This window comes from Hipposideros armiger, unplaced genomic scaffold (genome assembly GCF_001890085.2).
Source record: "Hipposideros armiger isolate ML-2016 unplaced genomic scaffold, ASM189008v1 scaffold_80, whole genome shotgun sequence".
NCBI classification, from domain to species: domain Eukaryota; kingdom Metazoa; phylum Chordata; class Mammalia; order Chiroptera; family Hipposideridae; genus Hipposideros; species Hipposideros armiger.
Genome location: NW_017731430.1, coordinates 1,836,846 through 1,853,364, shown reverse-complemented (window position 1 = coordinate 1,853,364; position 16,519 = coordinate 1,836,846). Strand labels below are relative to the sequence as shown.

The 16,519-nt window shown below is 38.4% G+C and overlaps 1 protein-coding gene across 9 annotated transcripts in view; it reads left to right on the top strand.

Annotated features, from left to right (window-relative positions):
* The first annotated feature begins 61 nt into the window (after positions 1-61).
* The window catches only part of STAU2 (staufen double-stranded RNA binding protein 2), a 233,840-nt gene continuing 217,382 nt past the window's right edge, over positions 62-16,519 (top strand). For 4 of the 9 annotated variants that reach the window (XM_019643610.1, XM_019643607.1, XM_019643616.1 and 1 more), the window contains exons 1-2: positions 5,714-5,779; positions 8,320-8,374. Coding sequence is in view for 3 of the 9 variants with exons in the window: in XM_019643612.1 (XP_019499157.1) it covers positions 5,762-5,779 (18 nt within the window). In the remaining 6 variants the exon portion in view is untranslated. Of the gene's footprint in view, positions 81-5,711; positions 5,780-8,319; positions 8,375-16,519 lie in introns of those variants that run through there. The other 5 variants (XM_019643613.1, XM_019643614.1, XM_019643612.1 and 2 more) reach the window with 4 other exon arrangements.

The window sequence follows — 16,519 nt, the reverse complement described above, 5'->3', positions numbered from 1 at the left end:
CGCAGGGGCGCGCCGGGCGCTGGGGGGGTGGCTATTTCTGTAAAATGGGCAAGTGGCGAAGACGTAATGCGCCGGAATGGGTAGGTAGGTGGGGCCGAGGGGACAAAATATATCCTATGACAGGCAAGTTCTGCTGTGGCTCCTACGAACTCCTAAGGCGATGGCTGGGCTTAAAGGGGTAGTTGGCAGTTAGTGACCTTGCCGGGGTGAAGGGAGTTGGGCGAAGAGACAAAGATCAGTTACAGAATCCGCTGTGCGAGGACAGCGCCTCCAGTCCCTCCCGGGGAGAGCCGGGGATTGGGGTGAGGGGGGGCGTTCTGCAGAGGCGATCGGGGAGACGCTAAGCTGGGATTCTTCGGGAGGGGTGCGGGGATCATGGCCACAGGGTTCTGGAAGTCCTTGGAAATACGTGCAGAATTCTTCATTGGTGAATAATTTTCTTTGGAAAGGACCCCCCCCCCCCAACCCCGTCAAAGGTTAAGAACTACTTGGTTAGAGAAGGACCGTTCAATTACAGGAATGTACTAAAGGATTTTAAAGTGGGTGGTTCCTGCGGAAAGGATAGAGATGATCCTTTAAAGGTGTATTTTACTGTTCGCTGAAAACCTTTTATTTTTAATGTTTGACTTCACAACGTTTGATGCACTTTCTTCTCATCTGATGCATACTTACGTTTTAAGAAAGCATGGTGAACGCTCGAAGTCAAAATTGTGATGGGCAGCCAGGATAATAGTAACCTTGTGGCAGAAGAGATTGCAATATTTCTCCAGGAGGGTATTTCTTCCCCCTTGCTCTTATGATGATTCATATATACTGTTAATTGAGCTGCAGTGGGGGAAAAAAATCTTATTTAATAAAACCATTAACACCAAGACCATCAGCCTCTCAATTGTTTTCTAATAGGACAAGATTTTCATGTCTCAGTTTGTCTATACATATTTTGCTGCAAACCAGAGGTATCACATATCACTTTGAATTGTAGATTTGCTGCATTTTGCAGCAGGCCTGTATTAAATTTGTGAAGCACTTATGCCAGACTATGGGGTGTGTATGTTTTTTTTCTTTCCCTGCTATGGCTTCAACTCAAGACCCCATTGCCACGTTTCATAACATGGCAGTGTCAGTGTCGTTTGAAATTTATTCCTAAGTGATCATTAGTCGGTAGGATACGGTACATATTTCCTCACAAATCATCATTTTTTTCTTAAAAACCCTTGTGTTTGTAAAAATGTCGCTGTATAACTCAAGTATGTATTGTTAATTTCAGATAGAATGCCATGTAATCTTTGGAGAGCACACAAAGTTTTAACTTTATTGAGAAAACAGTTTCAAGTTAACAGAAAAGTAGCAAGAATAAGACAAAGAACACTCATGTAACCTTTATTCAGATTCACTTGTTATTTTACCCATTTATCACTTGATCTGTCTATGACACACACAGTAACATTTTTTTCCTGGACCATGAGGGTAAGTGTCATATATCATGGTTCTTTATTCCTAAATACTTCAGCATGGAAAAACCATATAACTTGTCCATTTTAGCTTCCTTAGCTTTCCTGGAATGAAGTTCTAGGCAAGAGGGGCTTAGGGCTGGTGTTCAGCAAAGAATAAGAATATCAAAAAGATCTAAGGTGGTCATCAAACTTTTTAGTATATAAACAATACAGAAAGTGAGGCTGAGTGGTTTTCCTGTTCTTAGGATCAGGCTCTTGGAAGATACAGTTGGCCAATGTGTTGGGTTTTGTTGTTTTGTTTTGTTTTTTTCTTTGTAGCTAATCTTTTATTACTGTCTCCTTTTGTGCCTGGTATCTGATCATTTATGTATACAGGTCATAATAAAGAGAGGGAAAAGTCTAGATATTGCAAAATTGGATTGTGTTAATATTAGACTGAACAGTTGGCAACATGCACAGTATGTTCAAATCATGTATAGATATATTTGTGCCTCTCCTAGGTAATCAAGAAACTTAGATGAGTGTCTAGAATCCATATGTATAATCGTTTGATTTTTTAATAACTCCCTGAAGTTCTGTATAGGAGCTGTGCCATTATGCTGTCCTAGAGGTCAAGCCCTTCTTGACAGGAAAAAATTTTAAGAAGTCAAGCCTTTATAATTTAACGTATAGTGAAGAGCTGAGGACTTTGAACCAGACCATACTGGGTTTTAATCCTAGCAATGGACTATGGGAAAGTAACCCAACTTCTAGAAAAATGGGGGTAACACATACCAAGGTGATGAGGATTACGTGAGTTTAATGTAAAAATGGCAAAATGTGTCACCTGGCCTGTCAATGGTGCCTGATAAATGTTTCCTTTATTTCTTGGTGGTGGTATGCGGGGGTTTTCGCTGGAACAGTTAATGGAGTGAGACATGTACACACAGAGAATCTTTCATAGGCTCTTAGGAGATACTAAAATTTGTTACTAAATTGTTTTGTTTTTCCTACGTAAAGCAGTTTTTTTTTTTTGGGGGGGGTACCTACTTTTAAAAAGAAATATAAGTGAAAAACATGCTTAAAACATTTTTTAAGGACACCATGAGTTATTTAGAGTAAGGAGCTTTGAGCTGTTATTTAGTTTTGTCTAAGAATGGGGATAGTAAGTGATTTTGCTTTTTGTATGGTCAGATGACATTTACGTGAGGATTGCCTATAAGTTGTGGGATGAGTACTGATATAAAGATTTGTGGATAGATTAATAATGCCATTTTATGAAGCAGGATTTAATTGTTGAGGATTTTATAGATTTATACAAAGCTTTCGGTTTATCAGATAGGCAAATGTGATGCATATGGAAAGCTTTGAGTGATGTCAGCAGTACATTTCAGATAAACGTTGGACCTCTAATTCCTCATGGGCAGCAGGTGTTCTTGTTATTGTCTTCTTTCCATAAACCGCCTGCCTGTTTTCACTTAGTAGCTTGGAATCTGAAACTGTGTGTCCTAATGTGGCTGACTGGGTATCACTGTAGGGCATTTTGGGGACATGTGAATAGGTTTCCCTAAAAGTACTTAGCTGTAATTGGAATGAACTGTCACTGGAAACTTTTTTGACAGAGGAGGGAGAGGTGAATTTGATGAAGCCAGAGGCAGTATTAAATTGCTCTGCATTTTATTGATATGCCTTGATATTTTATCAGATTGCTTTAAATACAGGACAGTAGAACAGGCATGTCTTTAAAAAAGAAACAAAGTGGGCCGGCCCGGTGGCTCAGTTGGTTAAGAGCTCGCTCAAAAGTGCGAGCTCTCAGCGACAGTGGTTCGATGCCCGACCTGAGCTGCTGCTGAGCTGCTAGGCTCAGCTGAAAAAAAAAAAGAAACGAAGTGTTAAAGACATGTGCCACCGTGGGCATCCTCAGTTGTCCATGGTATCGTTGTGAATTATAACTTTTATATCGATGTCAATCTCATATAACTTGTTTGTGAAAAAGAATAAGTTTAGAATGTTAGCCAGTTACCTCACAGAGTGCTGTTATAGATACTAGTTTCATGTTTTAATTTATATGGATCCTTGTTTTATAACTGTGAAGGGAAGGATTCCAGAATGTCTAAAATTGTAGGGTCAGTTTCTAGCAAGTAGGTGCTTTCATTTTTGTTTCTTCATAAAATTACCTTTTGTACATGAGAAGAGTAGAACTTTAAAAAATGTTCCCCTGTATCTTATTGTGTCTTCTTGGCATCAGCCACCAGTGTTACTAAACTAACTGAAGAAACATCCAGATCTATAGACAAGCATTTGTAACTTTTAGATGCTTATTGAAATAAAAACAAAACGGGGTTTCTCGCGTTTGGGAAGTGCTTACGAAATAATGTTAAATTCTGGAGAGTAATAGACACTAAATCATTGAGATGCTTTTGGTAGTTTATTTACATTTTGATTTGCAAATGAATTGTTTTCAATTAAAAAATGATAATTGGTTGGGTCTGTATTTTTAGATATAGCTAGTGTATTTTAACACCATATGACTGATGCCACACTTTTTAATGATTTCATCTTTTAAATAAAATGTAAATGTTTAAGTTTTGTAATTCACCACTTTCTAATTCTGATGCTACTCATTGTTCATGTTGAACAGATAATTATTATTTTTTTGGCCTGCCTAAATAATACCTGAGACACCATGGGATTATAGAATTTTACAGTTGAACTCTCTTATTGTTGCATAACAAATTACCCCAGAAATAAAGGGCTTCAAACAACAAACTCGGTTTATTGTGGGTTAGAAACCTGGGTGCAGCTTTTCTGGGTGCCTGTGGCTCAGGGTCTCTTACGAAGTTGCAGGTAACCTGGCATTGGGGCTGTAGTCTCATCTGAAAGCTCAACTGGGGGAAGATCTGCTTTCAAGCTCCTTCATGTGGCTCTTGGCAGGATTCAGTTCCGTGGGGTGGGTGGTGGTGGGGGGTTACTAGAATGAAGGCCTCCTTTCTTCACCTTGTGCTGTTTCTATAACGTATGATTCGCTTGGAAAATAGAAATATTGATACATTTTGAGGTCACTATTGTAAGAAATAAACAGTTTCAAAGTCATTTTGAATTGACCCCAGTTTGTCATCTTGAAAAAATGGTAGCCAAATATATATATTGGGTTGTCAGAAAAGTCATGAAGTATTCTTTCTATATTTTTCGTTACAAAAATGCATTATGACTTTTCCAACAACCCAGTACATTGATAATAGGCGTGTGTGTGTGTGTGTGTGTGTGTGTGTGTGTGTGTTCCTTAAGAACCTTTCCTTCTGAGGGGAAGTTGAAGATTAAAATTTTATAGCATAAAAATTTATAAGGTATTAGATAACTATTGCTGTATATGAAGAATGTGTTACTGCTTTTTAGATAATTTTGGTGATCTGTACATCATTTATTTTTTATGTAAACTTTTCCAATTATAAGATCCCATGATTTATTTAGTTGCTTATAAATTGGGTTCTCCTGCTCTTCTTTGGTATCTATTTTAAAATTAAGTGTAGAAGAGATTTGCCACATGAAAAGAAATACATCCGCGGAGAGGGAGGTCAGACCCAGAAGGAAACAAATCCAAATGGAACACTCACTGGAATGTGTTAGGATGGTGACTTTTGTTTGAAAAATTTATGTGAAATTTTAATGTGCATGCTACTTTTATAATAGTGATGATAAACAAAACCACAAACAAACAAACAAAAATCCAGTTAGGTAATCTTACTGTTGAATTTTCTTCATACCACCTAAGAGACTATGTGTGTGTTGAATCTTTAGGCTTAATTTATCTTACAGAGGATGGGAACAAAGCTGTTTAAAACCTTATTGGAGCAAGGGAAGTACCTATTAAATATTAATCTGAAACTTTTAGATTTTTTTTTGAACAGTTTCACTTTTGCTGGAATTGTCTTAGAACTTTAGAACCAGAGGGGCTTTGTTTAGCCTAGATCTGCACTGTCCATTCTGGTAGCCACCAGCCACGTGTGGTTATGCAAATTTAAATTAACACAAAAGAAAATTAAAAACTGACTTTCTTTGTTGCATTAGTCACATTTCAAGTGCTCAGGGGCCACATGTGGCTGGTGGCTCCTGGGTTGGACAGCACAGGCACACAGTGTTGGTCGTCATAGAGAGCTCTCAGTGCTCATCTAGGTGAACTCCACTGTATCTTTGATTCTGATCAAGGACATGTGTTTAAAGTGCTGACCACTGAGATCACCGACTAAGTGGAACTTTATTTCTTCATTTTCATTTTCCAGTTTTTGGAGCCGTGAGGGATACACCGGTTCGGTCAATATTGTTTTAACATGCTTCAAATAAATCAGGTGAGTTTGTGTGAGGGCCTGTCATCCTTATATGGTGCTTGGGCCTTAAACTGTGGAACCATGTGTGCTCAGCTTCTCCATGACCATCACCCGACCACCGCTTTACCGGGCAATGACATGCTAGTCACAGGAGGCCGCAGGGCAGGCTGTTTAAGGATTAGAGCGATAATCCCGAATGTTGATAACTTTCAGGAGCGTCGAGCGTGCAGAGCAGGCTCGCCTGTCCTTTTAGATGTCACGTCCCTCCAGGACTTGTTGATGTGTTCAGAATGCTTACAGTCTTCAGTCGGCATTTCTGCAGACTGCAACCATTAGCTCTGGTGACAAATCTTGTAAAGTACTTTGTATCACTGTGTTACAAGAAGTTCCTTTGCTAGGGCACTGGAAAAGGCTAGAAGGAAGTGTTCTGCTAAGGAAATTACAGCATAGAATGTGCCTCAGACTCACCGGGAGAAATCATTCTCTTACGTCTTGGCATTTCTCCAAGAACTTTAAACATGTAATCTTATCCTTTCTGAACAAATCAGGCATGTATCATAACTATAATATTAGGAAATACTTTGTTTTATTTCGCAAATCAGGAGAGAAGTTTAATTTGATTGCAAAGCTTGATCACAAGAAGTAATTTTTGGGTGTGATTTGAGGAAGTAAAACATGGCCCCCCTGCCCGGCCCCATCCAGCTTACCTTGCCTAAGAAACCTCCTCCAGTTCCTGTGCATCACACTCTGTCCCTAAGCCAGTGACTTCTCAGTTTGTACCTGGTCCAGACCTCTTGTCTGAGCTCCAGAGTCACGAAGCAGTTACCGACATGATTTCTGAACTTGGAGTCTTTATGCATCTCAGATTTAACATGTGCCCGGGAAACCATAACCTAAGTGCTCGTTGCACCCTACCATTTCAGTTCCTAGACGGGGCAGCGCCATTCCAGCTGCGGGGCTTTGCACAGATCCCCTCTCCTCCCCTCCTTCCCTGCTTGGCCCGCGGACTCTCAGGCCTCGTACTGGCTCTCATCGCACCCTGCCTGCCCTTTTATTTAATGACATCCTGACATTTGCCATCATGTCCAAATATGTAATTAATGTCTGTTTCTGTGTTAACCACATGTTTATCTACGTAGTTACCCGAATGCTCCATGAGGCAGTGACCATGCCTGTTTAACTCTCGTATCCCGAGGCCCTCGAATCGTTCTTGTTGTGTGTGGTTTTCATGTATTTGCTGAACGAGTGGATGGATGGTGCTAGGCTTGTCACTAAAAGAGGGGGATCTCCATTCTTTTCAACAATAACCACGTAATTGTATTGTCAGCGTTGGTATTGTACGATGCTTGCTTTACCCAAATGCCATTAATGTAAAACCTCGCCCTTTTGCAAAGTGCTTGGATTTTCTCCTTGTACTGGAAAATTTTCTTGTGCAACAAAATACAGCTTTTATCAAGGATGTTACTGATAGCAGCGTAAAGGCATCTTAATTCTGTACTGTGCTTGGTGCTCGTGTTGCTCTCCAGTCCCATTGACGTGTGGATGGAGCTTTATGAGACATAACGTGCAAACGGTATCGTAGGTGTGACGTGGCGGCCAAATGACCTTCCAGTTACTTGCCATTAATTGCACGGGTGCAATTAGAATAATCTGTTTCATGTTCTTCCACGGACAGATGGCATGATCATTCATCTTGTGCCAGTCAACATCATTGAAAATTAACAGTGTATAGATTAATCCTAATGAGGTTTTATTCACTGTCTGCGCTGCTGGTCGTGTTGAATTGCAGACAATTCCTAGGCAGCGTTCTTTCCGGCTACAGCCAGTCCCTGGGCCATGGCTGGAAATTGCCCACAGTGCCTGGAGAGGCATATGCTTTGCTAGTGACAGGTACGTATTCGTAGACTCACTTCCAGGACCCTCTCTTGTTTCTAAGTTTTATCCCCCAAAATGTTAAGTATGAGGGGAAAAGTTAACCTAATTTGGAAGAGTAGAAGGTATAGAAAAGACCTTCTCATCAGCCAAACCTAATGTCACATGAATTTTTCAGCTTATGAGAGATGTTTATGTGTGATCATTTTCATAGTGACCGTTTTCCTTTACAGTGAGGGTTCTTGAGATAAATGTGAAAAGGAGATTGAATCCAACACTCAGCTCGAAGCAGTTGAGATTTTTACTATGTATTTTCAATACTGTCTTTAGGATAGCGCTACATTTTATTTGGGAGGTCATTTTGTTGTCTTAAAAGGTCCGAAGAGTACTAACAAACTCTTCCGTGTGTGTTCCCAGGACTAATTAAAACCTAGGCTATTGAGTACTAAGTTATTAGATATTATATTTGATATTAACCCTGCCTGACATTGTTATTGGATGTGGGGGCGTTCACGCTCTGTTATCGTGATGGCACTTCTAACTTTAAATTGAGCGCCTCAGTTTTACTTTTGCCTTTTTAAGAATGTGGAAGTGTTGTTATCTATGTACAATTCATGTAGAAAAATTAGGTGGTACAAGTAAGCAAAAAGAAAAAAAATATCACAAATAATTCCACTATTCTTTTACAGAGATAATCACTGCTAACATTTTGAGGTGTGTACTTCTAGATTTTTTTCTATGCAGGTATGTTTTTGTGTGAATGTATGTTATTCTAAAAAACTGAGATTATACAACATACTATATTCTGAAGTGACTTAATAATAGTTTGGAAGTACTAAAATTTATTTAATAAAAAAAACCCCTATTGTTGGACAGATTGTATATTATAGTTAGTGCTACAGTGAGCTTTTTAAAAAATATACATCTGTGTTCCTTTCTTCATTACTTTCATGTAATTAATTATTAGAAATGGAAATTCTCAAAGGGGCATGCAGATTTTAAAGATATTTGATGCATAAATACCAAAAATACAAAATTATATTTATTAGAAGTTTATTAGAATGCCTGTTCCCTTACATCCTTGATAAATTTTCAATCTTGGCCAATCTGTCTGACAAAAAGTGTTATTTTAATTTGCATTTCTATGATTTACTTATATATTTTTTTTGCATTTTGTCTTTTATGAATTGCTTATGTGTGTCCACTGATATATTTTCCTTTTTATTTATAAATAAAGTTTTTTGGATTATATCCCCTTGAGAATCTTGTGAGCTAGCATTTGTAATCATTGCCTTATATTTTTTCATTCATCATTCAACTAATGGGAACCTATGTGGAAGTTTAGTATAGTTTGGATCTTTCTCCCTGATGATTAATTATAAGCCCGTAGGGAGAGGAAACCCATTTTAAGATTAAGTTGTAGCAGATATAAATTAAGAAGGCTCATGGTACTATCCAACAATATTTTGAAATGAGTGGCTAAAATGGAGCCATTTTGGGGGGTTAGTTGGTGAAGCTGACTTCACAGGGCCGTGTCCTTAGGGGTTGGGAAGTCTACATTAGGCAGCTGTAGCCCTCGGACGGCCCAGCAGCAGGGGATTGAAAGAGGTCTGCGTGGTTCCTTTTCAAGAGGTTTGGTAGTAGATGCTGGGGACGTGGCAGCTTTACAGCCTGACTCAAGTGGAATGGGAGGACCGGCAGGACCAAAGAATTTCGGTGCAGAAGAGCGGGAGAGCCCTAGAGGCCCAGAGGGAGCCAGGTGTTGCCTTGGAAGAGTGGAGTTGTATCCCGATGTACTGTAAAGGGTAAATGCAGGTCCTCGAGAAACAAAGGCCTAGCGTTGATGGGATAATGGTAACTATTTCACAGGTTTGTTGTGAGGACAATTGGGAGAATAAAGGCAAAATGCTTATTGTTGCTATTGCTAGTAGAATTGGTATGAGAGTTAATGTTGCTGCCTGGCTCTGGAGATAGATGAGAAAGACGGGCAAGCATTTCAGTTGGGCATTAGTGTAGCTGTTTTGGGGCATGAAGCACTTGGACGTTTCTCAAGCCCAGGTTAGCTGCATGTGCTCTCCTGTTTCCTGCCACAGGCATCAGGAACTCGATGCTTTTCTTGTAAAAGCTGCTGCTATTTACTCTTATTGTTTCTTCAAGTCTGGTTGTGGAGTAGGCTCTACCATCTGCCCATCTCTTGAAGCCATAGGATGCAGTCTACAGTTAGAGGATTAAAACAGTAGTCAACAGAAGGTGGTTCATATGTGTAAGGAGGACTTCGGCTTTCTGCCATGCTGGTGTAACAGGACTTATCCTCTGAGTGGCCAGCTCCCCAGGTGTCCCCCAGTGATCACTGCCTCCTGGTATTTACACCATTGTGTAATCCTGTTGCACGTTGTTTGTGTGGCCGATAGAATATGGTAGAAGTGAGGGATCATTTCCAAGGATAGCTTATAAAAGACATTGTGTCTTCTGCCTCCTCCTTCCTCTCCCTCTGTAACCCCTCTCCAGTTGCTCATTCTGAGAGTAGTTAGCTGCCATGTGCATAGCCCTGTGGCGAGGTCCCCGTGGTGAGACATTGAGGCCTCCTGCCAACAGCTAACAAGCAACCGGGGCCCCTGGACAGCAGTGAGCTTTCTTGGAATCAGGTCCTCCAGCCCTAGACCCCTGGCCCAGCGACATCTCAACTGCAACCTCATGAGAGACCTGAGCCAGAGCTGCGCAGCTGAGCTGCTCTGACTGCTGGACCTCAGAAACTGACAGACAAATGCTTGTTTCTAAGCTGTTAAGTTGGGGGTAATTGGTAATGCAGCAATAATAGATACCCTTCTTTCTTAAACAACTTGAGAACGTACAACTATGTGAACAGTGATTTTTTTAAACATTGAATGACAGGTGACACCAGATTGCTCCCTGAGAGACTGGAAACGAATGGGCTAGGGTTCTGTGGTCCAGTGACAGTGGATCCCAGAGGTGGTTCACAGGCTGTAGTGCAAGAGGCAGGAGCCAGACAGAGCCCAGTCTTGTTGATATTAGGAAATAGGTAAGAGTTTGGGAAAACCAAGGTGATTAGTTAGAATTGCAGGGCCGAGTACCAGAGAAAAGGGAGCTGTAGGGGAGAGGTATATGTGAGTATATGTTAAAGTAAAGTGCACCCAAGCATGTATGCATTCTGGAGATCTGCAGAGGGATCTCCATGAGTCTCTGGCTGAGTTTAGATCTGTAGATTCATGACAGCACCTAATGAAACCCGGGGAAGGACTTCTAGAAAATTTCAGAGCTCAGAGAATGCTGGGAATAGTGTGTGTCTCCACTATGTAGAGTATAAAGATCTCATAATACATGGAGCACTGGGAAGAGTCCTCAGAAGGCTCCAAGTGACCCTAAGTGACTTAATTGCTCACAAGAACAAAGTCTAACACTACTTACGAGGACTACGATACAATTCAAAACTCAACAATGTAAAATTTATGGTTTTGTCATTCAATCAAAAGCTAAAATACTTGCTTTGTCTTTCATAAGGGATAGAACATCTAGACAGAAGATCAGTAAGAAGACAGAGGACTTGAACAACATTATAAACCAATTAGACCTAACAGACATAATACAAAACGCCCAGCAACAGCAGAATACACATTCTGCTCAAGTGCACATGAGACTTTCTCCAGAAATAGGTCATATCTAAAACTACTAAATAAGTCTCAATACATTTCCAAAGATTGAAGTCATACAGAGTATCTTCTCTGGTCAAAATGGAGTGAAGCTAGGAATCAAGAGCAGAAAGGATACTGGAAAGCTAATGAATATACGGACATTAAACAACACACTCCTAAGTAACCACAGTTCAAAGAAGAAATCATAGGGAAATTAGAAAATAATTACAGACAAATGAAAATGAAAACACTGTATACCAAAATTTATGGGATGTAGCTAAAGTAGTAGTGCTCAGAGAGAAATTTATAGCAGTAAACACATATGAAAAGAAGAAAGATCTCAGATAACCTAACTTCCCAAAAACCTTGAGGAAACTAGAAAAAGAGGAGCTAATTAAATCTAACACTAACAAACAAAGGAAATAATAAAGATTAAAGTGAAGATAAACAAAATAGAGACTAGGAAACAATATAGAGAATGGCGAAACCAAAAGTTGATTCTTTGAAAAGATCAACAAAATAAACTTTTAGCTGAGCTGACAAAGGGAAAAAAAAGAGCAAAAATGCATATAACTAAAATCAGAAATGTAAGTGGAGACATTACCGCTGACCTTAAAGAAATAAAAAAGATTATAAGAGAATACTGTGAACAAATGTATGAAAAAATTGGATGACCTACATGAAATGGACAATTCCTAGAAACACAGATTATCAAAACTGACCTTAAAAGAAATAGAAAACATAAACAGACCTATAACAAGTAAACAGATTGAATCAGTAATTAAAAAAAACTCCTATCCAAACAAACAAAAGTCCAGGACCAGATGGCTTTACTGGCAAATTCTACCAAACATTTAAAGAAGAATTAGTACTAATCTTCTCAAACTCTTTCAAAAAAATATAAGAGAGAATACTGCCTAACTCACTCTGAGGTCAGCATTTCACAGATACCAAAGCCAAACAAAGACTGTGAGAAAAACCCCCAAAGATTTTGTAAGCGGAATCATACGGTATTGGTTTTTTTGTGACTGGCTCATTTTATTTAGCATAATGTCTTCAAGGTTCATTCATCCATACTGTAGCATGTGTCAGAATTTCCTTTTGTTTTTGTTTTTTTTTTTGTTTTTTTTTTGGCCAGGCATCGAACCGTTGTTGCTCAGAGCTCACACTCTTGAGCGAGCTCTTAACCAATTGAGCCACTCGGCCGGCCCAGAATTTCCTTTTTAATGTTGAATAATATATTCTGCTTTTTTGTATACCACATTTTGTTTAGCCATTCATCCATCAGTGGATACTTGGGTTACTTCCACCTTTTGGCTATTGTGAATAATGCTGCGGTGAACAAGGGTGTGCATATATCTGTTCAAGTTTCTGCCCTCAGTTATTCTGGGCATACACCCAGGAAATGAAATTGCTGGATCCTATGGTAATTCTGTTTAATTATATCTGAGATGAAAATGTACTGGATGAGGTTAATGGCAGATGAGACACTGCAGAAAAAAAGATGTATGGACTTGAAGTCATAGCTATAGAAACCATCCAGAGTGAAACAGAAAAAAAAAAAACTGTAGAAAGCATCAGTGATCAAGCAATCAAATATGAGTTATTAGAGTTCCTGAAGGAGGCAGGGTACAGAAAAATATATTTCAATAAATAATGGCCCAAAAATTTTCAAATAAGTTTCATTGAAATGAAACAAAAAATTTGCATGTTAAAGAAGTTCAATGAACTTCTAGCATATGTCACAAAAAGGAAACCACACCAAGGTTCGTCATAATCAAACTGGTGAGTGCAAGTGGCAAGGAGAAAAATCTTAAAAGCAGTCAAAGAAAAAAAGACAAGTGGATAGAAAATTGCCAAAGATATAGTTGACTTGAATAACACTGTCAACCAACTTGACCTGACTACATTTTACAGATTACTCAAGAAGAGCAGAATGCACATTTGTTCACAAGTTCACATAGAACCAAGATAGACTATATTCTAAACCATAAATAACAAGTCTTCAATTTAAAGGATTTAAGTCATAAAAAGAATATTCTCAGACCACAGTGGAATTAAATTAGAAATCATTAATATAAATAGTGTTGGAAAATCCCTAAATATTTAGAAATTAAATAGCACAGTTGTAAGTAATCCATGATTAAATAAAAAAACCAAAAGGGAACTAAGATAGTATTTTAAACTGAGTGAGAACAGAAACAATATATTAGAAAATGCAGCTAAAACAGTACTTAGGAGGAATCTATAGCTCTAACTATATTGGGAAAGAAGAAAGATCTCGCAAATAAACTTCAGCTTTTACCTTAAGAAAGTAGAAAATGAAGAGCAAATTAATCCCAAAGGAAGCAGAAGAAAATAATAGATAATCTGAATGGCCCTCTATGTATTAAAGAAATAGGAATTGTTAAAATTCTTACCACAAAGAAAACTAGGTCCAGATGGTTTCAGTGGTGAATTCTACTAAACACTATAGGAAGGAAAATACCAATTCTATACAAACGTCTCAAAAATATTTGAAGTGGAGGACATATTTTCCAGAGGCCATGATGCTAGCATTATGGGGATACCAGAACCAGGCACAGACATTACAAGAAAACTTCAAAATGATACTACTCATGAACATAGATGCAAAAAACCTGAACAAAATTTCAGCAAGTCAAATTCAACAGTATATTAAAGGGATAATATGTCATGCCCACGTGGGGATTATCCCAGGAATGCAAGGTTGGTGTAACAGTATATAAAAAAATCAATATAATTCACCATATTGATTGGTGAAATAAAATAAAAAGTAGAAATAACATGATCATCTCAATGATGTAGAAAAATCATTTGACTAACCTAGTAACCATTCCTGTTTAAAAACAACCCAAACTTTAGCAGACTAGGAATAGAAGTGAGGTTCCTCAATCTGATAGTGGGAACCCATGGCATACATCATTCGCTACGTTATACTCATTGTTGGAAGATCGAACACTTCCTCTCTGAAATCACGAACAGGACAGAGATGTCTCTTTTCACTAATCCTACTCAGAATTGTCCTGGAGGTCCAAGCTAGTGCAAAGAAAGGAAATAATATTCAGATTGGAAAGCAGGAAGAAAACTGTCCTTATTCAAAGATAACCAGATTGTCTATGTAGGAAATCTGATGGAATCCTACTAGAACTAATGAATGAGGGTAGTCAGGTTGAAGGATACAAGGTTAATATACAAAAGTTAGTTGTGTTTCTCTATACTAGCAAGGAATAATCAAACAAATAAAAAATACCATTTACAACAGTATTAAAAATATGAACTAGCTATGTATAAACAAACTACTCGCACATTAAAGAAAATTGAGAACTACAAAATACTGCTGAGAGAAAGTAAGGATACCTAAATAAATTGAGAGATGCAGTTGAGCCTCATTATTCACAGCTTCTGTATTTGTGAATTGATTTATTTGCTGAAATTGATTTGTAACCCCCAAATCAGTCCTTGCAGTTGCTTTTGTGGTCATTTGCTGACACGTGCAGTGGCAGAAAATTTGACTCGCAGAATCGAAGCTGAAGTTGAACAAGGTGACACTTGGCTGTTCTCTTGTTTCAGCTCTCATGCTATAAGCAAGGGTCCTTTTCTTGGTCTAATTAGTGCCACATTTTTGTGCTTTCTGTTGGTGATTTTGCATTTTAAATGGACCCTAAGCGTAGTGCTGAAGTGCTGTGCAGTATTCCTAAGCACAAGAAAGCTGAAACGTGCCCTATGGAGAAGATACATGTGGTTGGGTAAGCTTCATTCAGGCAGGAGTTACAGGGCTGTTGGCTGTGAGTTCACTGTTAATGAGCCAACAACGTACTACCATGTAAAGTGTCTTTAACCAGAAACACGTAGAAAACAAGGTTATGTATTGATCAGCTGACAAAAATGTTATGACCAGAGGTTTGTAGGAAGCCAACCCTGTGTTTCCTCTAGAAGCAATGGTTTAGTAGTATGCGCTAATGCACTGTGGTGTTAGGGACCATAGCTTTGTATGAGAAACCATTATCTCAATGGTAATTGACTGTATATCCCTTACATCGGTTGGAAGACTCAACTGTGTTGAAATGTTGATTTTCACCAAGTTATTCTATAGATGCAAGAGAATTTTACTCTAATCCTTGCAGGCATTTTTGCCTAAAATAAAATTCATGTTGAAATGTAAGGACTTAGAATAGCCACAACATCCGTGAAAAAGAACAATGCTGGGGAGGGGGCAACACTACCTGATTTCAGGAATTATAAAATTACAGTAAAAACAGCATTGGCACAAAAATAGACAAATTGATCAAGGAAACAATAGGTAGGTAGTCCAGAAATAAACACACTTATATATGGATAACTGATTTTGACAAAGCCATAAAAGCAATACAGTGGGAAAAATAGAGCCTTTTTCACAAATAGTGTTGAAACATTGGATATTGATGTATGCAAAATGAAGTTGAATCCATACCTTGCACTACATACAAAAATTAATTCAAAATGCTCAGAGGCTTAAATGTACAACCGAAAACTATAAAGCTTCTAGAAGAATACATAGGAGAAAATCTTTGAGACCTTAACTAGGTAATTATCTCTTAGATACGACACCCAAACTCAAATCTATTAACAAATTGATAAATTAGGCATTATTAAAATTAAAATCTGCTCTTCAAAAGACACTGCTAAGAGAGTGAAGAGACACCACACACAGAGAAAATCTTTGTCAAACATATATCTGATTAATACCTGACACTTGTATTTAGAATATATAAAGAACTCTTCAAATAAAACAATAAGAAAAGAACCCAATAAAAATGGGTAAAATGTTCAGATAGACACTTCACTACAGAACATATACAGATAACATATAAACAAATGAAAAGGTGCTCAACATCATTAGTCATTAGGGAAATGCAAATTAAAACTACAATGGGATACCATTACACACTGTTACAATGGCTAAAGTTAAGACACTGTCCATACCAAATGTTGGTAAGGCAATGCTATGTTTTAGCAGTGTTGAAATCCTGAGGTGGCTTCATTTGGAAACTCAGTGATGGTAGGCATGTCACTCATGACCTGGTTTCTTTTTTTCAATTACAGGTGACATACAATAGTATATTAGTTTTAGGCGTACAGCATAGAAATTGACATTTGTGTAACTTATGAAGTGAGCACCCTGATAAGTCTAGCATCCGCCTGGCACCATACAGTTATTACAGTATTACTGACTGTATTC